Source organism: Poeciliopsis prolifica, unplaced genomic scaffold, assembly GCF_027474105.1.
Source record: "Poeciliopsis prolifica strain line A6 unplaced genomic scaffold, Auburn_PproV2 SCAFFOLD032, whole genome shotgun sequence".
In the NCBI taxonomy this organism is placed as follows: domain Eukaryota; kingdom Metazoa; phylum Chordata; class Actinopteri; order Cyprinodontiformes; family Poeciliidae; genus Poeciliopsis; species Poeciliopsis prolifica.
The window spans coordinates 3,039,301-3,066,472 of record NW_026562407.1 but is presented as its reverse complement, the minus strand read 5'-3'; the positions used below and the strand labels follow the sequence as shown (position 1 = coordinate 3,066,472).

Here is a 27,172-nt window from a genome sequence, read left to right as displayed (position 1 = left end):
TAAGATGTATTTTGCAGCTATGTTATCTATGTAGGTTTTATCATTTCAGTCTATAATGCCAGAAGTTGCTCCAGACTTTAGCTTTTATGATTTGCTTGAGTTACCTTTTTAAGACATACGTCACTTGACGTCACATTATTTTAAATGAATAAAAATATGTGTAAGTACCGCTACTGTTACTTTAGAACAATTAGTAGGTAGGAGATACTACATTTCATATAGAAAACAATCTTAACTTTCTGTGTGTCAGACATACAGAGCAAGAATGGCCAGTGCAAATAAGCAGGAATAATTAACTTAGAATTGTGTCTAACAGAGCAAACTGCAAATAACGTAATTGGCTTTCTTTTCTATAATTTAGCTTGAAAGTAAAGCTTTCACGGTTCTATTAAATGAGGTGCGGCTCCTTTAAGAGCTGTGCTCAACGGTGACCTGGTTGCTAAGGACAACGCAAACATTCTACATGAAAACTTCATAGTTTTAACTTCTTAAACCTGATTTTTAGCGTGTTTTTTTGTGTGTTAATTTTATTCCCCATACGCTTTCAAAAATGCCGCCGGCAGGTAAAAAAGGCTCTGGTAAGAAAAGTTCTCCTGTTCAACCTTTCAACAAGAACTGGGAAGCTGATCTCAGCAAAGCGCAGTTCGAGGTTTGTCATTTCGTCTACTCCTCTTTGAGTTCTGGATACTTGTATATCATCATCGCCATGTTGAGATAGTTCTGTGCCACCATCTTTGAGGTGGCATAGAGCATCAACTGTCGAATTTATTGAGGATTACCTTTAAGCTTTTACTTTGAAAGGTGATCGACAACCGGAAGTTTTATTTATTTATTTATTTATTCATTCATTCATTCGTTTAGTTATTCATTCATTAGTTTATTTATTTATTCATTCATTCATTTGTTATAAATATTACACTCCATTCCAGTAGATGGCGGTAATGCACATCTATACGCCGCTTCCCACCCCGATAAAAAAAGAAGTTGAGTTCGTCAGGAAATTTGGTACAGCTAAACTTACTGTAGCCAGTTGAAATTGTAATTTTTATCTTGTTGCTTTTTTTTTAGTTTAAGGACGTTTTGAGCTTCTTTGCTACTTAGTGCGCCTTAAGTAACACATTTTATGTATTAAACGTTTCTGCTTCAGCCTTAAATCCCGTGACAGCCTAATGAGCAGCAATGGCGGTTCTTCAATTAAACGGTGTCATGACCTCTACAGGACACTTGGCTTGCTTGTGTGTCTCTGGTGGTTGGAGATGGTCCAGAAGAAGAGGAAGAGCTCGTCAAGTCTCTGGTTTTGAGTTTTGAACGTCCACAGCGCAAACTTTTTTCCCTCATATCGTGGGACAGCACAGTGGAAAAGGTACCTGTTGATCTTATTATCTGAAAAAAAGAAAGAAAGTGAAAGCCATGCTGTTTATGAAATAATTTTAAAAAATGTTAGGCATATTTGGCTAACCGGAAATTTCAGCATGGACCAAAAATACACTTTATCAAGGCAGTCGTTAATGCGGCCGTCATATTTTTGATTTAAAAAATTTTTTGACAGGAAATTTGAAAATATTACTTGATAATTATGTGATACTGAAAAACTGTAAGATTAACACCTGAACACCAATTATACAATCTTTAAAAATGCCAACATTTTAAAAAGACTTAAATATATAAGCAATGCTTAGCCTGGTGGCCCGCCAGGCTTATAATACACTGGGGTAAATCCTCTTAAAGTATTTAATGCAGAAAAATTAAATTTTACTCTCATCTGACCAAAGCAAAAAACCTACAAATCTAAGTTTGTGAGTAATTTTTTAAATTTATGGTGTCACTTCCAAACATGTAGATGGCATCTACTGCATTGTTGCTGCTTCTGATTGATCAATCTCCTCACAGATCAATAAGCTGGGGAATCCCAAAGCAAAAAGGCCAGATCTTCCCTTGTTTTATGAGGTAGGTTTGGGATGTTGGAGGCTTTAGTGCAATAGTTGCACAATATATTGAATCACCATCACATCATCTGATGTGAAACATTATGATCGTAAATAACTGCTTGGTTGTAATATTTGGCAGATATTTGGGCTGGTGGACGGGCTTTTAATTCTTCCATGTTGCAGACCAAGATGTCTAAAGTCATTAAGTTTTGAGGGGGGCATTGCATTGCATGTTTTCCAGATATTGTCCAGCCTTCATATTTACTTAGATCCATTGCATCTTAGTTTTCGTTTCTAAAAATATCTGTGTATTTGCGTGCTTGTGTACATTAATTAGTGTACTGAGCCTGCTAAGACGTTACTGGATGCCGGAGAAGAAATTCCCATCGATCTGGTGGCAAAATTACTGAAATTCCAGCTGCTGGAAATTAAAGCCAGTGATCAGAAGAGACGGGAAGTTGAGCAGGTAAATGTTTCGCTATAAATCTCATTCTGTGTGTGGTAATTCTTTAGTTTGTTCACAAAGAGTGGGATTTAACTGCACAGAATGACTTTAGAGCTCACATTGTCTACCAATGGTTAGTTTTAATGTTTTTTGTCAATTTCAGCTGAAAAGTGCAGCACAAAAAGAAAAGACTCAACCTCAGTCTGATGGCAAGGGCAAACAAAAAGACAAAAAAGAGAAAAAAGGAAAGGGTCCGACCCCAGGAAAGGGCCAGGCCGCTAGTGCAGACCCCTCCAAGGACAAGAAAACCAAGCTCAAACGCAGGGGCGAGGCTGAGACGCCCATATATATAGGTAAAGAAAAGTCCTGTCAGGAACTCTACCCATTTATCTTGATTTGAGTTTATTTCTTATTTCAATTTTTTCTGTAGCATATTATTCTAGTGATCACAGTGTGTCTAGACACACTTAAAAAGTCTGAAATTTGACTTCAGCAGAGAGAAATAGGCTATGACAATATATTTACAATTCCTGGCTTTATTATCTATGCCATTGTCTAAATATTATGATCCTCCTTTTATATGTCCTTCTATGTCCTTCGTAGGTTGCTTCCCATCTCATTTCCTGCCTTCCTTATGTCCCTCGTTTCTTCATTTCTTGTTTTTTTTCCCCTTTCTTTCACATTTACCTGGCTCTCGTCAGGGAGATGGTGTTATTAATGCTCTACTCTAACAAGTTTTAGAGCCAAAAACATCTTCCTGTTTTGTCCTCAGATGATGAGCCAAAGGATGGCCCCCAACACTATATTCTGATAGTCGGCTTCTACCACCCAAACCTGATAGCACTGCTTAATACCATCGGTGTTCATGTTGCGAATGTCATCAAGTTATGCTCCAAGCACAAAGAACTCTCTCCAGAACCAGTAGAGCTGAACGATCAGGAGGAAGAGGAGCAGAGTTCTCCAGCTGTGCCTGCAGGTTGAAAGTCTCCTACAGACCAGAAATATGAATCTATTATAACGTGTTCTGATGTTTCTGTTTTCTCTGGTGTTCAGAGGTTCCAGAAAGTACCAGAAAGCTCAACCTGTTCTGGACTCACCTGAGGTCGGTCTTAGACAGCGGCCCACCAGACTCTAAGCTCCATGACGTGATTCAGCTGAACTACGTCGTTCCAGATCTCACACTCCCGTTTGAAATACCGGACCCTCAGTCTCTGGTGAGCAGAGTCTGAACATTTTTGTTGTTATTATGGCTTTTACGCATTTTAATACTTTTTTTTTTCTCTCTGCAAATGTTTGCAGCTGCTTAATGTTGCATGTCTGTCTTTTGCATTCAGGTGGAGCTGGGAAACCGGATGTTTGACGACGTTGCCAGGCTCATCTATGACTGTCTGCAGTGGCGCCGGCAGCATCAGCACTACAGAGACAATGTCCGGCTCCTCTCTATACCCACAGCTGTAACAGAGGACGCACAGTCTGTAGAGGTAAAGCTAATAGCTAGCATATAAAGCTGTGTTTTTCAGAATATTCTGATTGATCGATGGTTTGATGTTCCAAATGTAAAATGATCCCTGGCACACATGAAAAGAGGTTTGATCTCAACCACATCTGATTGAAAGATGTATATCTAACTGCTTGATATTTTTACTGTCTTATGCACTATTGCTATTATTATTAATCTTGTTTTTCATATATCAATAGCAGCTAAAAATTTTTTTTTGTGGGAACCTACGTACCTTTGACGTTGCTGTAGAATCTGAATTTTCCTACTGTGGTACAATGATGGATATTTCTGTTCCAAACCTATGGCTGAAACTTGCGTATATACGTTAAAAACACATTTTTCTGCTTTCCTGTAGCTTAAGTCTGATTCAAGCCAAACATTGATGAAACTTTTTAAGATTAGAGTCACTAAAATGCTGTTAGCAGAGGATGGTTTCGATCCATCGACCTCTGGGTTATGGGCCCAGCACGCTTCCGCTGCGCCACTCTGCTCTGTGCTGAATATGGAGAACTATACATTATTTACTGATGCAGGAGATCCTGCTGAGTTCTGCAGATAATTTCTTATTGATCTGCCTTAGTAGCAAAGCCACAGAGCAATCTGCATCCATGGGCTGTTGGCAGTACTCCATCGTGGATGGCGCATCACACAATTGTCTCTTGTTAAATTTATATCAAAGATCCTCCTATCTGCTGAATCGAGTTAGTCTGTTTTCTGTTTCCAGTTAATTAAAGCTGCACCTTGTGTGTTTCCAGGCACATCCTGAGCCTACTCAACAGATCCCTCGCTCTAAAAGGAAAACCAAAGCATCTAGCTTACTACCTATAGGTTAAATCTATCTATTCCTAACTTATCTGTCCACTGTTCATTCATATACTGGCTTACTTTTTTGACATACCCTGCTGGTAAGATCTTCTTTTTCTAAAATCTGTCTCCTTTGTGTACAGAAATCAAGTTGCCTCCAACTGTATCTCTGAACGTGGACATGTGTTACTATCACAAGCTGTTGGACATGGTTCCCCCGGAAGCCTGTTCTGTACCGCTGATATTGCACTGTATGCTGGAGCAGGTAGGTGTGCAATGTCACCCTACATCTTTAGATTGAATGTTAATTTTTTTTTTTTTTAACATGAAAAATTTCCCGGTTACCTCCTTATTTATTGTGGCATAAACTTTTTTTCTTGCACATACATTTCCGTTCAGGTGGTGGTTTCCTCAGAGGTGCCTGTGCTTCCTCTGTTTCCCTCTGAGGAAGAGGAGAAAACTGCCAAGGGTCCCTGGTTAAATTGTGATCTGGTTAGTTATATGCTCCAAAGCTTCCTGCCTCTGCTGAACACAGAAGAAGAGAAACGTCATCTGTTAGATGAGGTCCTCACTACTGTGGAAAAGGAAGAAGACAAGGAGGTACAGTGATAGCAAACAGACACATCAGTGTGTTGAAACCTCCATGTAGGCAAAGCTACATTATCAGCAGCATTGGTGGTTCAGTGGTAGAATTCTCGCCTGCCACGCGGGAGGCCCGGGTTCGATTCCCGGCCAATGCAGCAAATGCTTTTTAAATTGTGGTCTTTAGAGAAGGCGTCTCATATTTCAGTGGGCAGGACCGACTAAGCACAGCCAATGTTGTTTGCTGCTTTTAGAGCCGCTGAAGCATCATACACGAAGCACATCCGCTCTGACGTCAGCGTCGGGGGAGGATCAGACACTTATATGAGCAGACTCGGCTGCTTTCTTTCCTTTGTTTTTTTTATCTTGAAGCGTGAAGCCACTTCAAACCTTGCCTGAACATACATTTTCTTTTTTATTAAGTGTTCTCACAAATCAGTCAAAACTGACTGCACCATTTAAAAAGACAAAACATTAGACAAATTAGCAGTTTAAAGAAGTAAAAAACAAAAGGAGAGAAATTCCTGCGTTGAGTTGTGATCAGCTGCAGTGCTGATCCCAGAACAACAGAGATTTGAAAATAGGGAGATCATCAAATACTAAAGTTAATGAAAATGCTTTTAATAGCATTTAGACTGTTTTTAGTACAATTATTTTAGCTGAAATGCTTAGGTTAGCTAAAATGCTGCCCATAACTTGTGAGCTATTCCCAGCATATTCACTAACACGGCCTTAAGACATTCAGTTTTTAAAGTTTAGTTTTTATATCTAAATTAACTAAAAAGGTAATGTATGGTATATGGTAATAGCAGCTTAAATGCTGCTATTACCATATAGGCTATCACTAGCATGTAAACAAATATTGACTCACTTTCTTGAGTATGCTAGAGTTTGCTGAAAGGCTGTCAATAGCGTGTGGGCTATCATGAGCATGCTGACTAATGTTGTCCTACACTGTTTACTAAGCAAACATTAGTTGATAAGCTAAAATTGGCTAAAATGTCCAGGTTAGCTAAAAAGCTCTTTGCAAGCTAATAATGACTGACTGTAGGGTTAGCCAAAATCCTGTCAGTAGGTTGAGGTGTTACTTTCATACTGACTAACATTTACTCACTCTACTCGGTATACTAAGCTGAGCTTTTGTATAATAATTAACTAAAATGCTAACATTAGCATAGCAATGTTAACATTGCATTGCAGCAATAGTCAATATACCAGCAGTGTCAATTTGCTAATAATACCATATGATCATGTATGTTTGCACAACATTGGTGGAAGTTATGCTAACATAACACGTAATGTTATGCTGACATTGTTGTCAGCATAACAATGTTAGTGATGTTATGCTAACATTGCTAATGATATGCTCAGTATTAGTATATTGACATTGGATATAAAACATTTTTACTGTTCTGCAGGTCAATGTTAGCTGGTTAATGGGGATGTCTGCTCTGATTACCAGCTTGCAGTTGGTTGCCTAAAAGATATCATAGACTCATAGCTGCCAACTTTAGTTATAATCAGTAACATCTGAATAGGAGTGATGGTGACACTCCTTTAGCTTGCATGCCATGACTTAGTTCACTAAATGACACTCATTCTATTTCCAAACAACCTTTTAAAAATTGTGCTTTTTAAATAGTTATCTTCCTTGTAAAGAGAGAACAAAATACATACCTTCTTTCAGCCAGTTGAGCAGCAGTGTTTAATTTAGGAGTTTTGAAACCATAGTCCCTTAAAGCCTTGATATACTGTGAAACCAGTAACTGCACAATGCTTTCCAGTATAAGGGTTTATGATGGATGCCCCCTCTGTAAATTCAAGGTCTTTTCCACACATCAACTAATTTCAGTCATTAATTCTTGTCAAATAAAGGTTAAAAGTCAGAGAAGAACTCAGTGCACAATCCCTACCCCTGAAAACGAAACAGGATGCTTAAAATACATAAAACTCTTAAATTTAAAGAGAGTATTCTTGTATGTTCTTCTGTGATAATCTGCACGAACATAGTTCTTTCTAATATTGCTACTTTCTGCTGTCTTCTGCGTTAGAGACTGAAGGGGAATTATGGGACAGCGCATGCTCAGAGGCCTGGCGACCCTGTGCTTTTCAGATACCACGACGAGAGGGGAATACGATTACAGAACATCACTGTGAGGGTTTATTCTCAAACTGTTAATTCCATGTTTGAAGTGTTTGCATACCTGATTCTACATGCACGATTTTGTCTCTTAAGTCAGTTATCAGCTCCTTACTCACCACTAAAATTTGTGCTCATATATATTGTTCATTCTACAACTTAGAGATATGCTGGCTGTGTGTTCATCTTCATGTGTGTGACCCATGCAGGTGACTAAGGGATGTAATCCAGCTGAGACAGAGACAACCCTTTTGAAGACGAGTCCAGTCTCAAAGCTCATTCAGTCCGTCGCTGAAAAGAGAAATGGTGACACCCGCTGGAGGGGAATGAAACAACAGCTGCAGCACTATTGCACAGATGGTCAGAACGGAGCACACCAAACCTGTTGCAAATTAGTATATCTGTTCCCTGTTTTCTCTACATGTCTCACAGTTTCTTAACGTAATAATCTCCTATAGAGGGCATGCCCTGGTCCGAGGTGGAGCGGCTGTTTGATCAGAGCGTGTTTGAGGCTATGCCACTGACCACGGTGGATCAGCTGGGTGTTTTACTGAACCATAATGAACCACAGCAGACACAAAAAATTATCCCCTGGGGAAATCCTTTGTTATATGCTAAACAGAGGCTTCAAACCTCGCAGACTGGCGGTATGTAAGCATGTTAAATCGGTCAGAGACGCCAGATTTCACCTACGTACCTCATACTGTCACTTCTCTATAGAGTCAACATTTCTCACTGAAGACCCTGGAAACTCAGAGGTATTGTTTACACATTATTTCTGCTGCCACATCAGTTTTGAACAGGGGTGGAAATTAAACATTTTCTCCACCAGCCACAGTGGCTCGTAGAGAAAATTTTTTTACCACTCAGACATTTCACCAGCCACTGCTTTTTTTTTTTCAGTTACAAACTCCACAAGTATAAACAAATTATAGAAAATGTTATGATTTATTCTTAACTGTGAAAACCAATGTACTGACAATAAGTATACCATACAGATGCACATATACAGAATAATTTAACATAAAGCATGAACACCTTAACAGGGTTGTAGTGCGGACCAGAGAGAACTGAGGGATTTCATTGGATAAGCCTAATGTTCGTCATACTTCACACTTTTCCCCGCATTTGGCGAGTGGCGGATGCTAATTTCCATCCCTGGTTTTGAATGTTTTATTTGAAAGAAAATATTAATTTAAAGATTGCCATTGATTTATTTGCGGGTATTTTTTGTTCTCTAGCACCTGAATAGGGAAATCTGCAGCCGACTGGATTTATGTGAAATCCAGAATTGGAGACAAAGATGTCTGTTTGACTGGTACTATACAGAACATCACAGTGCCACTGTTTTTCCACAGGTGGTTTTTGTTTCTGACTCTTTAATTAAAACAATATTGAACATCTCTGTTTCTGCTTCACTGATTTCATAAAAAATCAGTGAAGCAGAAACAGAGAATCCAGGTAGTCATTGAAGTTGTTTAAAAACTTGCTTTTATCTTTGTGCATTATCTGTTTTCTCTCTAAATGTGCGTAGTTTTCTAAAATTTTCTTCAAAAAGAAATTGGATTTGAGCTTTCCACGTTCTCTTGATTAGGTTCTGCAAAAGGCCTCAGAGGAATATTGTTGCATGGATATCTTCAGAGAAAGCTATGCAAACATCTTATATGTTTTTTGCCACAATCCTATGAATTCTCACGGCCTGTCCAAACATTTCTGGGATGAGGCCCTCCACACTGATGTCAAGTTCAGGTCAGTACTTCCTCCTTCACTGGACGCTGTTTTGTTGTTTCCCAATCAGAATGATTGGAAATAAATACTTACCAACCAAAAGAACAGAGTAAGAGTATTGAGTATGCAAAAGCGTTCAGTTCAGGAATAAAAACTTGTAGCGACTATGTCAGGTGAAGCTGACATTCCTCCAGATCTGCAGGTAAATATGATTCCCCTGATGTTTACCGTAGAAAATATCTGGAGCATGTTGCTGAAAAAATCTACAACTGGACAATGGAGGAGGAGGTAAAGAGGGAGGAAATGCTGAAGAAAAGCCAGATGCCTCCTGAGACTCCAAAAGGTAATGTGTTGGTTTCAGAAAAGTCTGTGTTGAGTAAATGAATAAGCTGCTATGAAGACTTAAATCAGCATCTGTATTTCAATTTGCTGCATTGAATCCTCATTCAGTCCTCAGTGACTGGCTGTAATGGGGATTGAAGCTCAGTTGAACATAAAGTCATGTGATAGTTTCACTTTGCTACCATAAGTGGCGATAGATTTAAGTTGGTGCAAATTTTATGAATCAAAAACTCACAATTTCTACTGACTGTTTGTGCCAAGGATCAAATTATATTGTCATATTTACAATATTTTCCTTTTCTGTATTGATTTATTTAAATTGTTCGGTTTGTTTATTTATAATTTGGTTAATTTAATATTTATTGTAGCATATTTTCTGAATCTTATCTTGAGTTGTACAGGCCAAAACGTTTGTTCATATTTTGTAGAAAAGGTTTTCCGTACAACCTTGTAATTGAAGAACTTAAAGATTTGACTTTTTTTACCTGAAAGTCAGAAAATTTAAAATCAAATTCACATTTCTAGGCCTGGACTTTAGTTTAGCGATTGCAGCAATTTATTTGGTTGTAAACAGGCAGAATAAATCAGTAATATTATTATTTTCACTGTACTTTTTAATCCATTTGCCATAGGAGATAAAAATATCAAGTTATGTTTTTAGGGATCTATGGTGTAACGTGCATAACCTGAGTATAAATGCGTTGTGAAACCTGCATTTGTTTTATTCCCTATAGACCTTGAATGCCCCCCGGCGGCGGAAGAATCTCAGGAACCAGTCATCACAAAGGACTCCCTCAAAGTCGGTTTCCTCTAACTCAACACTGAACTCACACACGGGCCACACAATTACTCAGTTACAGTAGCATGTAATTAACCAGAGCCGGCAGTGCAAAGCCAGTCCATCATTACCAGCACATCTTTTCATTATGTGACTTTAATGTCCCACAAACAAGGTCGCCCTTAGCAGCACTGCAGATGTATCAGCTTCCATAATTAAATCCCAGTTGTCTGATCTACAAGGTTTGAAATGGAGTTTAGAGTAAAAGAGCGACAATTTCTGGTGAGGAGTGCAGGAAGGGGAGCTGGTATGATATGAAACGATGTAAATGAAGAATTATTGTTGGTTACTTGCAAAAGTATTCACAGCCCTTTCATTTTTTCTCATTTTTTTCCCTAGTTGAAACGGCAAACTGCATTATTTTATGATAAGTTATTTGGGAAATAGAAGTTTTGTTATTAAACAAGAAAATATCTGAAAAGTGTGGAGTTCTTATGACCCCTTTTTGTCAACAGCGTGAATACTTAGAACCAACTTTTAGCTGCAGTTGCAAGTCTTTCAGTGCCTTTCTTTCTGATCAGCTTCAGTGTCGACACTGATGAAAAGCAACCCCGCAGCATGATGCTGCCATCACCATGTTTGACTAGTTAAGGGAGTGTGAACAGTAGCTGCTTGAGTGTTGCAGGCTTTATACTCTCATCATTCTAACAGCTTTTCATTTTCACTCTTTTTCACTCTTTCTCAGAAATATAGTCGTGTCTCACTATACTTGTGTGAACTTGCTTTACTTTCATTAATTTCTAAATCTGAACCAACATATTTTCCCTAAACCTAAACACCTGAGTTTATATCTGGTAAAAGCCCAAAGAAAATTTCACAAATGATATTTTTCCTTTGAGTGGGTGCTCAAAATGTCCACACAACTACATAAAAACATTCACAATACTAACACACATGATCCGATATAATCATCTTCTTTGATGCCAGAAAGTAATTAGTGTGCTTTATATTTTAGGTGAGGTACATGTAAACAGGTGTCAGTACTTTTACAAGGTACTGAAGCTATTTTCAGATTTTACAAAACGTTTCATCTGCAAAGAATATTCTATAAACTGTAATACCTTCTCCTTCATTGACATGCCAGTCTGCAAATTATTTATTTTAGTCAAAAATACACATGGCTCTATTTCACATTCCCAAGCAGAAGCTTCACTACTCCTTTGAAGTTATGGTTCGTGTTGCCTCACAGGCCTGGAAACTGGAGCAGGAGCGACTGAAGAAAGAGGAGTTGGACAAAAAATCAAAGAAGGATGCTAAGGGGAAAGGCGGTGACAAATCTGACAAGAAAGGCAAAGCTTCGGCTGACAAGAAAGGCAAAACTCCAGCTGACAAGAAAGGCAAAACTCCGGCTGGTGACAAGAAGGAGAAAGCAGATAAAAGAGGCAGCTCAGCCAAGTCCCACATCGATTCTGCCATTTCCTTGGCATCTTCTGATGGCGAAAAGGGAGACCTTCAGACACGGGAACCGGACAATGTGAAGAGACACACAGAAAAATAGAAATGATAAAACATGAAGGCGCCCTGTCCTCCTCCAGCTGATAAATAGGTGTTTGTTTATTTTTGTTGCCGTAGAGATTCATCGGCTACAGCATGGACGGACAGCTGATCCACGTGTCGGGATGTGTCCAGCAAATGTACACCTCAGATGGAGGACGCGTCACTGTGGAGAACGTGAGCTTTGTCGAAGGTATAGATGATTAAACTCAATCTGCGACCGAGAGCTTCTCACACATTTGCTTGTTTAAAGTGTATTTGGTAGTTTGCACTGGCGTTCCTCGGCCCTCACCTGAGGTAAACGAGATTCCATCTCCAGGTTCTACCCTAATGAAAGTAGCGTTGAGGAAGGACGGGCACCATTTCTACACACACGTCAACCATGTTGTCAACAAACGCCCAAAACCTCCCAGCGAGCCGCAGGACAAAAAGAACATGGAGCTAAAGGATGGAGTAAAAGGTAATGTGATAGCATCTCGTCAGATGTTTACATAAACTCAATATATTCATGACTTTATTGTTTTATTAGGTTGATAGATTTACTAATTGATTTATTTGAATCACTCTTCTTACAAGGTTGAATGGTTATCTGTTATGTAATTATTCCACCTTGGGAAAATAACGATTATAGTTCATTATTAGCTCTATCAGATCTAACTTTTTGAATATTTTGCTCATTTTAACTGAATGCTGTTCTTTAAATGTCCTGTGAGTAAATATAGATTTGCCCATTTATCCAAAACAACTGGAAGTTTCAATATCGAGCAAGTTATTTTTGCAATTTACCGTCTATTAAAAGAGCGCCCCTCAGATTAATTTCACTTCCTGCTACAGCGATGGTGAAATTACCGTAATAACTTGATATTGGCCAGAAAGCGCAACGTCTCCCCTTTCAGAAACTATTTTTCAAATAGCGCAAAGTGTGACAGAATTACGGTACTGCAAATTTGGCTGGATCGTCACAGATCAATTCGATCTGGAAGGGTTAAAAAGCCTTTATGAATTAAGTCTATGCCCTTTGGATCTGTTCTTGCCTTAATGTATTTGTATTAATATGAATGAAAACCCCCTCTTTTATTGTGTCTCAGTTTTAGAGCCAGAAACAGTGAAGCTGTGCTCCTTCTCAGCAGTCCTTCGCAGTCAAATCCACCTGTCATACAGTTTCTATGGCGCAACAGGACAATACAAAGGTTTATTACATAATAACTCGGATAATAACATATTCTCTTGTTTGAGTTGGACCACCTGAACTGTTCCAAATTGGCGCTCTAAATATTTATCATGGACTATGTAATTTTTTTGTGTGAAACAGAAAATCGTATTTATTTTGAGTTTTAGAGATTCTTGAGGAGGAGCCAGCTAAGGAGGAAATCCCAAAAGCCTCCCCAGAAGAACCCGTTGCTTTTCCTTCTCCCAGGTCTGGCTCCAGGACATCGAGGCAGTCCTTTCAGGTAAGGCTTCCTGTCCCAATCACTAAACACAGATATAAAACGTAAAAACACTGATATGAAATGTAAAAGCTTTGATATGAAACTCTAAGATGTTTTGCTGTGGTTCACTAATTGCTGATATGTTTTAAGAAGTCTGCAGAGCCGCCAGCTGAGCCGCCAGCTGAGCCGTCGCCTCCGCTGCCTCAGCCGCCTCAGCCCCCGCCTCCGTTCAACAGCCTCAGCCTTTCCGTTCCCAACGGCCTGCTGGTGCAGTTTCAGCTTGACTACACACAAGGTCAGTCTGAGCCGGAGGTGAACTACGGCAACTCGCAAGCTGTTCAATTAGCCGCGTCTCCGCTTCAACGCCTCTCATTTTTTACTTTGGAAGAAAACCTTTTTTTTTTTGTTGCAAAAATATTAATACCCATTGAAGTTTTCCCAACATTTTGCTACTTTACAACCGCAAACTTTATTGTATTTTATTTGATAGACGTTTAAAAATGTGTTTATCTGACATCAATTTGTGTTCATCACTTTTAAGTAATCCAGTGCAAACAAAAGCTTTCAAAAGTTGCCTGAATAGTAAATAAAAGTATGCCTGTGTATGCTGTTAACAAATAATATTTTTATCAAAACCGGAAATTGAATTTGGTAAAAAAAAAAAAAAAAAAGTCAGATGCCCTATTGATGAACTTTACCTAGAAATGTAAAACTGTAAACCTGCCAAAAAAAACTCTCCACCTAAATTAAACCTATTTGATTTGTGGGCCAAAAATCAAATTGAAACAAAGATGATTTAATTAAAAACCCAAAATATTTTGTTATTTTTTAGTTAATTTGCGTAACAATAAACTAAACATGCAATATTTTAGTGAAACAAAGTGGTCAAATATTTGTGGATAAAGGACCTGTGAATCATTGCAGAGAAAAATGGTTTCTTAGGTTTGCCTTTTCAAAAGAGAAGTGAACAGTTTTCTGGTTTTTGTTAGGAAGAATACTTTTGATTTGTTTTCGTGGTTTAGAAGATGAAATGTTTATCCTCAGCATCAAGACGAGAATTTGGGTCGCTCTTTTAAAACGCTTTCCATAATTAGCCGTGTTTAATAAAAGTCGATTAGCAGACATTGGAGATTTCGGTGGCACGCAGATCTGGTTTGAGTAAAGATGCCTGGATATTTGTCGTTCTGCTTTTTATAAAATTTAAAAGAAAGCAAAAAAGCATTTACTATTTCTAGAAAAATAACAAATATATATATGCAGGATTACCCATTGAAAGTTTATATTAGAGAATTGAGGCGCTAAACATACAGCCAGAGACTGGAATATTTTATATCAGAGTGTTAAAATGGCCTAATCAAAGTCTGGATTATGCAACTAAAAATCTAAAATAAACATGAATATTTTTGCTCTGTCTTCACTATGGTAACATGTCAGTTGTTTCTAGAAGGTTAATATTTACCAAATGAAGGTTCTTCCTGGAACTGCTTTGTTTGCAGGAGAGTCGTCTGAATATGGCGTGTTGATCAGGCAGAGCTTTCCCTTCCACTGTAAGCCTGGGCAGAGTCTGCCGGACAAATCCCTGTCTCAGGAGCTGTATCGCATCATTACCAACCAGGGAGTCGTGATTCGTTACCTGAGAGACGGCGCCGCAGAGGTACGCACACTGTGACGCTGCCAGGTCTTCAACCCGGCGTAACAAAGATGGTCACCTGCATGTTGTCAAAGCTCGAAGAGACATTAAGTCTAATTTTTTTCTTCAGATTGATATCAGATCGCCACCAGATGACAACATAAACATAAATCCCAATCTGCTTCTGTCTGTGTTGTAGGTGCTGTTTGCAGATGGATCGGTCAGTTTCAGCCCAGCTCCAGTGTTGGTGCCTGATCAAGAGAAGACAGGTTGGACTTCTTCATGAGAAGCTTTAGCATCACTTACAAAATAAACTTTGTCAAGCTTGTTTTTGTTTGTGAGCAGAGACCTCAGAGAAGAAGGATGAGCCTCAGAAACGATCGTGGCAGACGACCACTTCAACTGGAGATCGGATTTGGACCACTGGACCAACAAACAGCGTCGTACCCACAACCTCTCTGTGCACCTTCCTGGCCACAGACCCCGTCACCCAGGAGGCGAGTTACTTCAGATCAAGTTACAAACTTCAGTTTTAAGTAGAAGAAATGTTATGAGTGTGGTTTTCTTAACATAAGAAGTAAATTAATCCATTATTGTCTAAAAAAATTTACGATGTTAAGGAGTAACTTTTTTTACTTCATATTCACTTTGTGAGACCAAAAACAGAGCATTTATGTGCTGGCATTTATTACCATTAGACAACTACTTAATCTCTGGAATGTTAAAAATTCACAAAGTACCTTTGAAATATTTTCAAACCATCAGTATATCGGCACCTGATTCCCAGAGAGTCAAATGTAACATGGGAATGATTCCCAGTCTGGGAACGACTGGGAATTCCTATTACGGAATGTTGCAGCTAAAATCTGCATTAATCAGATGGTTTGTTTTTTATGTCAGTCTTTATCTAATCTCAGTGAGTCTGTTTGTACCTCTGACCGTCTTACCAGACGGGAGTAACACCAGTCTTCTGCTGCTGTTGCTCATCTGCTTCACGCTTCAGAGTATTTCCCATTCAGAAATGTTATCCTGAATACCTTGAACATGTCTACCTATTCTGCTTTTTGCCTCCATCACTTTAGACCCACTTTAGTCCAGTTTTGTTCTCATTCTGAGGCCCCATTTGAACTTTAGAAAGTTGAATTCCCCACATAGAGACATAGAAATGCATAGTTGCCTCCATATGTAGGTATGAACACAGACGTGCAAACGATTCTATTTGCATGGATATGCAATTGAATAGGTGTAGCTAATAAAGTGGTTGGTGAGTTTATATCAAAGTGATGAATCAGGTTCTTGTGGTTTTCTTATCCAGTATCTAAAAAAACCAAAACAAACCTTTAATGTGTTTAGAAGAAGTTTGAAAACCCTTCAGAAAGTCGTCTGGACCATTTTAGTTATAAAAATAATTAATTATCACTTACAAAACTAAATTTATAAACCACCTTTTCATTGATATAAGAAATGAAGCCATGAACTGAGCTTTTTATTCATTGAAACTCCTCGCTACACCTGCTGTTGTCAGGTGATGCTGACCCGGGAAGATCTGGTGGTTACGGTCAAGAGCCCAGATGGATCTATGATCGCTGATCATGCAGATGGAACAAGGATCACCACCCTCTTTCTAGTCACACCACCTCACGGTAAAACACACACATTTAACGGTCTGACACCACCCAGTTTATCCACACTGATGTTACAAGCATGGCGGCCTCTGTTGCTTTTTCCAGAGGAGGTGCCTGACTGTGTGACCAATCCAGAGGAGCATGAAGATGTTTGTTACCAAGAAGAAGGGATGAGCGAAACCTCAGAAACCCACAAATTACACCAAACGGTTTCAAATGATAAGAGTGAAGAGGAAGAAGAAGAAGAAGGAAAAGAAGAAGAAGAAGAGAACGACTCGACCAGAGAGCGGGTGGTGATTGTGGAGAAGGAGGGCAACGCATCAGTAGTGATGTACCCGAAACGCCGCGCAGCTCACCTGTTTTTAGCCGATGGAACCATCATCACTGGGAACAACCAAGCGGAGTACGAGGTCCGGCTCACTGTTTACGCTTCGGTTTGAGTGCAGATTCTTCCATTCGTCATTCCCAGACATTGTTTCTGTGTTGTAGGTGTTCCCGTCTAGAGGCGGGTTTCTGCACATCCAAACTGATGGGAAATGTGTTTATACCTCTGACCTCGAGCCAAATGCTTGCTCCCCCTCCAACCGACTAGGAGTTTACACCATGAGTCACACAGACGAAGTGGTGTGTGACATTTCAGACAAGAACGGAAACCACTTCCAGGTCCGATTCGCAAGTAATTAGTCTGTGTTGTCAAGAAAATTCAACATCCTGATTGTCATGTTGTTAAGACTGTGGAAAAGGATACAAGAACAAGTTAAAACGGGAAATATAATCACTTTTATGTATATTCCTTTTAATTTGTGTACATTATATTAATATTCGCTGCAATAAAGAAATGGGTAGAGAAGAAAAACATTTGTCCTCAAGTAAGAGAAGCATTACATCTACACATTTTTACCCAAATCAAAGAAATGGCATTAAAATCAATCAGTACTGAGTGACTCAAAATGTTTTTTGTGTTAGATGTTTAAAAATTATGTGCTTGAAGCACAATGAAAAGGCTCGTTGTGATTTGTTTCATATCTTCACATTTTTAGGTCTTCTGCCTCTAAAATATAACTCATACTCATCAAAAAGAACAAAGCAATGAGCTCTGTTTCATTATGACAAATAGTTTATATTATATCAATCTGTGTTGCAGGTTTCAGAATATGGACAGACTTTGCTGCTAAGCACAAGTCCCGTAACTCCTACACAAGAGGAAGAAGAGAAGATCGACAACTCAAGTACCACGCTTGATGTAAAACACAAAGATTATTGTCCCAGGTAGCCACTAACACAAGCTTCATGATTGGCTCCTTTCAACTTCTCTAACCTTTTGACACTGTGGGAAGGCCAAAAGAAATCAGAATATTAACCAGATAAAGAATTGGTTCATCGTGGGGAATGACTTCCAGATGCTAGAAGGTGCAGCATTCATCTGTTCAAACAATTACGCACAAGTATACACATGGTGACAATCCTGATCAGGACGGAGACGGATTTTGTGTCCCATAGGTGAATTTGGTTTTGGTCCAAATCGTACAGATTGATCCACAACGAAAACCAAACCCCTGTGAAGATGCTGGCTGAATGTTATGATATCACTCAGTGGAACTGGCGCACTTCACTAAATAGATGGCATCATGAGGAAAGAACATAATGTAGAAGTTAAAGTTTAGGCACAAATGTGGACAAAGACCCTCAGCAACCAGCCGAAGTGGTAATGAAATCGACCAGAACTCCTGAAAACTATCAACAGAAACTTGAGGAAGTCGTACAGTTCAAACACAAATCTACGAAGACATCAATTAATTTGTCTCTGAGACATATTCTTTCTCTCATTATTGTGGAATTTAGTAAATAGAAATAACCTGTGTAATTTTCTGCCCTAAAACGAGAAGTTTGGTTTCATTTAACCTCAGACAGTGAGGAAAAACTTCAGATTTCAGAACTCTAGTGACTTTTATTTGATAGAGGTCTGATTGGAAAGTGGTTTGTGAGAGAGGGAAAAGATGTTGGGCCAGGACACAAACCCATGATGGCCGCATTGAGGTTTAAGACCTTTGTTTATGGGTCGCACTCTTCACCCAAGCGCCATCCATAAATAAACATTTTTATAATGCTTTTTTTTTTTTTGCCACAGAATTTTTCTGCTGTATGAAGACGGTTCTGGCACTGAACTGCTGAACTCTCATATTGTAGAGGAGGAGCTCCAAGAGGCGTACTCTGACCCCACCATCGCACTGCTCAAGGAGCCTCTATCAGACAGACAAGGTGCACATTTAAAAATGCACTAATCACTTAAGACCCTGCCTGCATTTCAACCACAACAAGCAGTTGAAATTAGCTCCGCGTGTAAAGTGTTTGCTTCATTGTGTGTTCCAGATGAGTTTGGCATCACTATCCTGAAGCCGGGCCACCAGAGCGTCTGGTCCAAATGGGTGCTAAGGAAACAAAACTATGACATCACCCCTCCAAACCTCAGGAATCGCTCTGATGAGTTCCATACTTCAGAGGTAACGTATATCTAAACACATTGTACAAGGCCAGCATCAAATGCACAATCTATCTGGGTTTCTCCCTCTCCCAGATCAGCCCTCCGCTTGGTTCTGGCACCAGCGTTGCTCTGACTCACAGGGAGAGATGCGCCAGTTCTTTAGCACAACAGCGTGTCTGGAGCTGCCCGAGAGTCCTGGAGATCAGGGAACTCTCCCAGCACCGACCCTTCACCACGGCGTTCAGAGACGCTCTCGATTCACGGCTGAAGGTTCACAAAGTTCCTGCAAAAATAATCTTGCTTCCTTTGTCTGAACCTTTTAGAGAGATAACAAACGTGCAGTATAATGTGAATGCAGGACTACATCGAGAGGCTGATAAAGAGAGAGGTGCTGGCAGAGCAGATGAAACTGAAAGAGCTTCGCAGTGATGAGGAGACTGCTCAAGCCACAGATCTCCTCAGCCTCATTCTGGTACCAAAACACAACAGAGCTCAACCAAACCTACAGTTTAGTTTGAATGCATTCTGAAGAAGTACAGACAATCTCTTCTTTTAAATTTGGACTTAGAAAAAGAGTCCACATTTATTATTCATGCGGTGTTAAAAAGCCACCGGGAATTCACTTTGTAGTCTTTTGCAGAGTTGGACGATGAGAGTCACGATTCTGATTCCAGGAGCTCAGTCATGAAAACTAAATCAGCTTCAGTGGACTATGCCAGTCTGTACATTCAGGGAATCAAAGCATCAGTTGAGCAGTCAATTGCTTCAGAAGACACTGACAACTTGGGTGCTGATGACGCCTTGGATAAATCACAGCTGTATGTATGCGTTTAACGAGCGGCTAACCCCCACAGGATGCCATCATTATTTTAAGCCTCCTCTCTGTCTTGCAGTTCTACTGCTAGAAAAGAGTCAAGATGGACTGAAAGACTTGAGCTGCACAGGTAAACAGATGCAGATACTATTTTATTTATAAATTTTGTAAATCTTTCTTTTTTTCCCTTAAGTCCTTACATTATGAAAACATATAGCCTCACAAGCACCTCAACAACTGGGTCTAGAAATAAAAAAACTATGTTCACACAAGAACAGCAGGAAGCATCAGGTATGCAAAATTCAGTCTATCCAATGTCCATATTCAATTTTTATAGCAAATCCATTTGCCCCATTTTTCTTGAGTGTTTTTTCTTCAGTCTTGAGTGTATTTTTTTCCATTAGACATATTTCCTACTGATTATGCATGGGTGGTTCAGGTTTGAGCCATTTCCAAATTCCCGCTTTTCAGAAGTATTTTCACTAAATACTAGAAACGCCAATTGAAAATGCATAAATAAAAACAAGCTGTTGCAATACAAAATTCGCTTTTTCCTCATTTCACGAGTCATGCGTAACTGTTACTACTGGCGGGAAAAGACGACGACGACAGGAAGTGATTGCCGTGTTTGCGGCTGTGTATTCAGATGGTGACCGTGAAGCGACATTAATCCTCTCCGTGCAGCTTTCATCCTTCCAGTCTGAGTCTCTTTACTCTCCGGTCATTTTAATCTGGGCCTTGAGTTGAAACTGCTGCACGCGCTCTCACGTTGTCGTGGACGCGTTCCCATGACAACGTTCGAGCCAGACCAGTCTGCGCCGGTTTTCCACCGGCGTCTTCTTCCGGGACAGAGAAACGTCCGCTGCGTCGACCCGCCCGGCCGTCGCTGTAAAATGCGAAGAGATGTCTGGAAGCCCACTCCGTTCTGATCTGAGATCGCCTTCGCTCGCCCATTTCTACGCGTTTTGTCAGAGTGTCGTGTCGACCGACGAAAAGATAAAGTATTTTTCGCCTAGTGGAATTTCCTCTTGCCAAGCCTGTTGGGGTTCGGTTTTAATGAACCCCTCTCAGCGGCGTCCGCTCTTTCCCTTTAGCATTAGCACTATCTTCTAGCGCTTTCTTTGCTTGAACTTGGCGCCTCTACATCCGGTTTCCCTGTTTTGTTTGGTTCTTTGCTTTGAATAGTAGTTAAACTAAATACTATCAGTTAGTTTTAGATGTATGCGCAGTTGATGGCCCACAGCAGAGCACTCACTCACCTCAGCCGTCCATCTTCCTCCGTTGCCAACTTTCCACTTAAGATTTCTGCTCTTTTTGTTTTGGAAAAAAGAGCAAAAGCGCTAAATTAAGGCTACCTTAATCTCATGTCTCACCTTTCTGTCCATCAGTAACTGTTGAATACTATGAAACCCCTTCTTCTTGAACAGATTTTGTTGTCTAGGAATTGGGTAAATTTTTCAATGAAAACCTTTGCTATTTTTACAGGGTGTCTGTAAGTAAAGCCTTAAAATGTCTTAAATTTATCCAAACATAATTTGGCCTTAAATATGTTAATCAAAGGTCTTAGATTTGGTGGTGGCAGGACTATTGTCCTATAGTCTACAAAGTCTTTTTCTCGTGGGACTTTTCTGTAAGATATACATTTTAATCAAATTTTTATTGTGTTCTGTGACTCGAACCCAGTTAAATAAATAAATTAAATACAGATTTGGGTGCTCAAACATTGTGGCATTTTTTTAAAGATCAACATTTATTGGTCAATTTTCTTGTCCTAATTAGGAAAATCTGTCTCCAGAATTTCAGGCCACCATTTTGCCACAGATTGCCTGTTTAATTTAATTCAGAATTTTACGATGGTATTTCAACAATTTGCTTTGATTTAAACTACTGTAGCTTTGGCTGTATGTTCATAGTGGCTGGTTGTTACATTTGTGACGTGTCATGATTTGCATTCTTTAATACGTGGTCAGAATATCTGTAGAAAGTCATCACAACCAGAAATGCAGGTACATTTTCTACTGTGTACTTTCCTGTATGCTGTTGTTCATTCAAATAGAACTGTTTCAGTTCCATTAAATGAAGATGATGGATCCATTGGCTATGAATTGAAAGCAGGAAATTATTGAACCAACATGATATAAGTCGTATGTGACTGACAGGGCAGTTTATTTATGTTTAATTTTTTTTTCTCCTTGATTATGTATTTCAGACAGGAGATGAGTGAAGAGAGGTCCTGCAAAGAGGCTCTGAGGAGGCAGAGTTCTGTTCCTTATTTCCATCCAGAAAACTTTCAAATTTACCAAGTACAATATGTTTTATTACTATACAGTACATCCATATATACCTCTTTAACTGCTTTGTACCTGAATTTACATCTAATTATACAAAAATAATTATTGCGTTTGTTTTCCCCTTCAATAGGATGTTCAATTATTAGAGAATATTAATTTAAACAGAGCAGCATGAGTGTAAATTTAGGTATGATGCTAGTTGGAGCTCTGTTGCAATCAAGGAATGAAACACTGTTTAATCTTAGTATGTAGATTAGTTTTTTCACCCTGCTATTTCTCAAACAAGACTTAAAATTTAAGCTGTTATGTTTTTTTTCTTCGTTAGTGTTTTAAATACAGGTAAATTTATTTGGTGTGCAGCTCCATGAGCTCCAAGCCCCTTTTTTCGCAATATTAAATCAATTACAAATTGAATTTTAACTCATAGTTTTGAACTACCCTTGGTTTTCATCCTGCCACAAAATTGTAATTAAACAATTCCCTTTTATTAATTATCTGTGATTATTCATTATTATTTAGGTTTTTGTAATCAAAGTTTTATTATTGAAATACATGCACAAAGTTGGAGATTTTTACAACTTCAAATATTTCCTAATACTAGAGTCACTCTGTCCCATTCCTTGTTTGCTTAGCGTTGCTAAGAAGCCTCAAACTGAACATTGGAAATCTAACTCGGGGTAAAGATTATTCACTGAGTTTTTTTTTTGTTTGTTTTTTTATCAATATTTAACGTGGTCTGCTCATCGCACAGTTCAGATTCCACAAACCAGTTGTAGTTTCGTCTCCAGCCGCTCGAAAGTGGTTCCAGTAGGAGGCTTAACATGAGACCAACATTTACAGTGTTCAATTCACAAGCTATGAAGATAATCAGCATCATCTGTCCATTGGGGGATTATTGTTAGTTTTCCCAAATTCTAAGAATACTGTTCTATCAAAATCACCTTATTAATGCCAAAGGTAACTTGATCAGCAGCCTGTTTTTCCAGAATCTGCTACAGTGCCATAGACCCCACATAAAGAGTACATCACAGGACCTTCCACTGCCTACCAAGGTGGACAGTGCTGAGAAAAGTACCAGTGTGGACGGAATGGAGCCTGATATGAAAGATGCATCAACTCAGAGCAGTGAGTTCTTCATCATGTCCTGAGCACATATTACTAGTTTTAATTGATCTGCAGTAACATATTTGTTGTGCACTATTTTAAAGTTATTTTTGTATCTGCAGCTCCACAACCTTATAACACACAAGTTCCTCCATCAGAAAGGTAGAACAGAGCTTATGTTTTATTGGCTTTATGTTTAAAAACACATAGCCTCATAACGGTTGTTTTTTGTTTTTAGTCGAGCTGAAGAAAGTGAGAGGACTTCTGAAAGGAGGCACTCAGACCTCCCCAAACATTCTCCTGGTTTGTTCTCTACTGTTTCATATTCTGATGAGTCCATAATAACACATTACCTCTTCATTTTTACTGGAAGAAAATTATAAATTAAATGCAAAAAAAAATATTTTAGTTAAAAACTCAGTTTTCTTCACTACATCAAGATAAAGAATGCATCAGTCTCTTTTCTGAAAGCATGGTCTGTGAAGTGGAGGCCTCATATGTTGCATCCATACTTTGTTTCGTTTGTGTTTGATTAGTAACAGGTGAAAGCAGTCTGAAGAGCCCATCCAGGCACTTTAAGTCAGTTCAGGTGGATGTGACGGGGCAACCCAGGAGTTCGAAGGTCAGACTACCTGGCTACCTCCGTGTCTCCAAACCCCGCAGCGTGCCAAACCAACGTGTAAATATTCACAAGATATCCCTTCAGTTTCTTTGTTTTGGGTTTAGACCACCATTACTTTCTTTTCTTTTTCTGTCTGTCTTTTATGCAGCCTCTGTCTTTCTTAACTTCCTTACTTCTGTATGTTTGTACCTCCTGAATGAGTCGTCAGTGCGCTCCTCTTTTAATTCCAGTAGGTGTGCCAGACCAGCGTTTTCCATGGCTTAGTCATTTGTGGATAATGGTTGTTACATTTTAGAGTATTAACTCTGTTGTAGGCTCTCATCCTCAAATTGGCTTTGTAACCCTTCACAGAGTCAAATGTCAGTGACTTTGTGGTATGATTTGTTACTTTTTGAGATGTCTTGGCCAATTTGGTGTTGTTGAATATGAGTCTTAATCAGATTTTAGGTCAGTTATAATTTCAACCATGGTAAGATTGTTTTGGATTATTTTTTTCTCCTAATAAATTAAATCATCATCCCATTATTGGTTTATTTCTTCTCCTTACTTATTTAACAAAAGTCTTAATGCATCATTATAAACATTATAATGGATGTTTTAAAGAAACAGAGGTCTAATTTCAAGTCATATTTTTTTTTATTCATAATTGATATTAGCATCTTTATAACTGAAGGTTGAATAGTGATTTGATCGTGCTATAAAATGCCACTATATTTCTGGAAAATACATGATAAAACAGGGGAAAAGTGACAGATACCAGACTTCTGTTCTGTTCACGTTACGTTCTCCTGTTCCAGTTCCTGACGGTGGAAGAACCTGTGAAGAGGTATTGTCGGATATCTACCCTGACTGATCCCGGTGCTCAGATGAAGGGCTTCCTGCTCGACCCATCGCGCGTTGACTTTGGTACACAGCAAGAGGGGACCTACGCCACCATTACCGTGGCAATGAAGAATTTGGGAATCGATCCATCCAGGTACATCATCCGAAAACAAAAACAAGGGATCCAAGCGGGTAGATGCAGATTTTGGTGTAGCTTCATTTTCCAAAGGAATAACATTCTGTATGCATTTATTTTTTTTCAATCTGCTACCATCAGGTTCATTGTGAAGCAGCCTTCTCCATCCACAGGCCTCAGAGTCATCTACAGCCCTGGACCTGTAGGTTTGAAAATCAACTGTACACAACAGCTGAAAAGTCCAGTCCAACTTTTTCAGCATGTTTTGATGATGAAATTCCAGGTTGAATTTAATTCCTTTCAAACTAAATCAGTTTAATCACTTTGCAGGTGCCCTCAGGTCTGCAGGCAGAACTGCAGGTCCAGCTGTTTTCCACATGTGACACAACCGAGCCAAAGAAGTACATCTCCGTAGACATAGCCATCTTCACAGAAACTGACATTCTCTACCTTCCTGTCACTGCTGATATCCTTTGGAGCATCCTGCGTAAATAAGTTAAGATAGGAATTTTAACAGTTTCAATTCAAGTGGTATTAACAACAACAGCAAAAAAACATTCCTTACATAGCTTCACTCATCCTTACTGAGAAATGTTTTGTGGAGAAGTCCATGTGTGCGTGCAGACAGGTGGGGGCCGAGTCCATCTGCTCTCACAGCTGGCCAGGAAGTCACATGGAGGAGCCTTCAGCCCCCTGATGTATTCTCAGGTGAAAAACATTTTAAAAATCACCTTATCTCTGAGATATTAAAGGGTGTGAACTATTAATAGTCTTTTTGTTGTTGTTTATTTTTAGGCCACACTTGCAGCACATGGACCTCAGTATGATTTGCGGCTAATTCCAGATTCCAGTCTGGATTGAACTTTGAAAATATAGACCTCAACAAATAATAGTGGTGACTCTGCAGCTTTTTCTCATTGCTGGCAGCTTCTTATTCAGTTTCATTTGATCCCAGGTAGGCTGGGAAGAAACTGGAGTACCTGGAGAGAGACCATGCAGGCACAGGGAGATCATGCGAACTATGAGCAGGATTCTTGCTGCCAGTCAACAGTGCCTCCATGCGTCCGTCAAACAGACATATAATCCAGTTCAAGGGGAAAACCAAACTGCAATTTTGGGGGATATTATTCTGGCATAATTCAAGTGCACACATTTTCAGTCTGAAAGTAGGACTTTAGTCTTTCTTCTCAAATTTTGTAGTGCTTGTACTCAAAACTTTTGCTCTCTTTAAAATATTCTGTGCTCTCTCAAACCTTTCTCCTCAAACTTGTCTGTTCGGATCAAATCTCCACTTGCAAACCTCTCTGCTTGCTTGCAAATCATTTTCTGCTCTCTCTCAAAACAAAAAGTACTGTTGCCTGGCAACGTTCCGACCAATAGAATGAGAGTGTTTATACTGAGCTGTCCTCGAGGGTGCTTTGGTTTCCTTTTAGAGGGTGTCCCTGTGTGACCATGTATCTACATATCTATCTGTACAGATAGATAGGAACAGTCTATCTAGATAGATATTAACCATCAAACTGATACAAATCAACAGCCGTTCTTTTGAAAGCGTGCAGTGACTCTTATGTAACTCACCTTTCTAGACTCGGTTTGGCCAGGAAACTCCCCACAGAAGCCAACAGCATTCAAGACTCACTCCTGAAGTGGCTTCAGAAATGAACTCACTCTTGCTTTTGAACTGGAGGATGTAGACACACACACATAGCCTGGTTATGAAGCCATTTTCACATTATGTTGTCAGGTATTATGCTGTGAAAAAGACTCTTTGCTGGAGTAAAACTTTAAAAGTAAATGGTTTTCTTCCCACAATAGGAGAATCAAATAAGTTCACTATTCAAGTTCGTCAATTATATGTATGTATAAGAGCTGGGCAATATCAGGAAAGTATCTCATTGCAATACTGTTGCTGAAAATTGTGATACTGATTTATGATTACCCCCATTTTTCTGATCCTTTTTATTTTTTTTACAATGTCTCCATAACTTTCTGTATGTCTTTACACACCAGCCACTAAATATAGACATTCAGTGCATCATTAAGGACACATGTAGATCTTCCAACAGACAAAAGATGGTACCCTATACATCTGAATCCAATGATGGAGACAAGCTGTCATTTGCTATTGCATTATTACACACTGATATTGCCATGTGTAATAATTGCATTGTCACTGAAAATGTGCTACACAAATTGCCTTGCTTCTTGGATGAGGGACAAAAAGTCATCAAGATATGGAGAGTCAAGATGTCAGTATGAACCATGAGGATTTAGATTGTGTATTTTGTTCTTCATTTGTGCCTTTATCCCATTTTATTTGTATTCCTTTTGATTATACTGTATTAAATCTGCTTTACAAATTGCCTTGTAGAATAAGTCCTTGATTGTTTTTCTTCCTTTTTGTGTTGCACCTG

The 27,172-nt window shown here is 39.2% G+C and overlaps 1 protein-coding gene and 1 non-coding gene across 5 annotated transcripts; both read left to right on the top strand.

The window, feature by feature from the left end:
- The first annotated feature begins 457 nt into the window (after window positions 1-457).
- On the top strand, window positions 458-27,121 carry spag17 (sperm associated antigen 17). Of its 4 annotated transcripts, none has more exons than XM_055051046.1 (48): window positions 458-649; window positions 1,220-1,363; window positions 1,891-1,947; window positions 2,266-2,394; window positions 2,537-2,726; window positions 3,146-3,349; window positions 3,427-3,587; window positions 3,708-3,854; window positions 4,630-4,702; window positions 4,822-4,943; window positions 5,078-5,278; window positions 7,312-7,413; window positions 7,610-7,760; window positions 7,859-8,047; window positions 8,121-8,158; window positions 8,642-8,758; window positions 8,995-9,149; window positions 9,362-9,471; window positions 10,205-10,269; window positions 11,498-11,782; window positions 11,881-11,995; window positions 12,122-12,262; window positions 12,891-12,992; window positions 13,141-13,253; window positions 13,383-13,527; window positions 14,729-14,886; window positions 15,062-15,131; window positions 15,208-15,359; window positions 16,388-16,505; window positions 16,593-16,897; window positions 16,977-17,150; window positions 17,632-17,756; window positions 18,616-18,746; window positions 18,858-18,988; window positions 19,063-19,239; window positions 19,328-19,441; window positions 19,600-19,787; window positions 19,863-19,913; window positions 21,993-22,086; window positions 23,061-23,199; window positions 23,301-23,340; window positions 23,417-23,481; window positions 23,715-23,857; window positions 24,598-24,776; window positions 24,900-24,960; window positions 25,089-25,224; window positions 25,334-25,466; window positions 25,554-27,121. In XM_055051046.1, the coding sequence occupies exons 1-47, from the start codon at window positions 551-553 to the stop codon at window positions 25,453-25,455; spliced, it is 6,228 nt and encodes a 2,075-aa protein (XP_054907021.1). In that variant the 5' UTR covers window positions 458-550; the 3' UTR covers window positions 25,456-25,466; window positions 25,554-27,121. The 4 variants fall into 4 exon arrangements, with proteins under 4 accessions (XP_054907021.1, XP_054907020.1, XP_054907019.1 ...); XM_055051045.1 differs by having other exon boundaries at window positions 13,135-13,253; window positions 13,386-13,527; XM_055051044.1 differs by having other exon boundaries at window positions 13,135-13,253.
- trnag-gcc (transfer RNA glycine (anticodon GCC)) lies at window positions 5,348-5,418 on the top strand. The gene has a single exon. It is a non-coding gene; the product is annotated as a tRNA-Gly (tRNA).
- Window positions 27,122-27,172: the final 51 nt, after the last annotated feature.

Bases quoted from the DNA above. Each gene is read 5' to 3' on its own strand.
- spag17 (XM_055051044.1), top strand. From the start codon at position 551: ATGCCGCCGGCAGGTAAAAAAGGCTCTGGTAAGAAAAGTTCTCCTGTT. The intron at 19,914-21,992 runs GTAAACAGATGC...TATGTATTTCAG, and splicing joins GAAAGACTTGAGCTGCACAG to ACAGGAGATGAGTGAAGAGA. The intron at 23,482-23,714 runs GTTTGTTCTCTA...GTGTTTGATTAG, and splicing joins CCTCCCCAAACATTCTCCTG to TAACAGGTGAAAGCAGTCTG.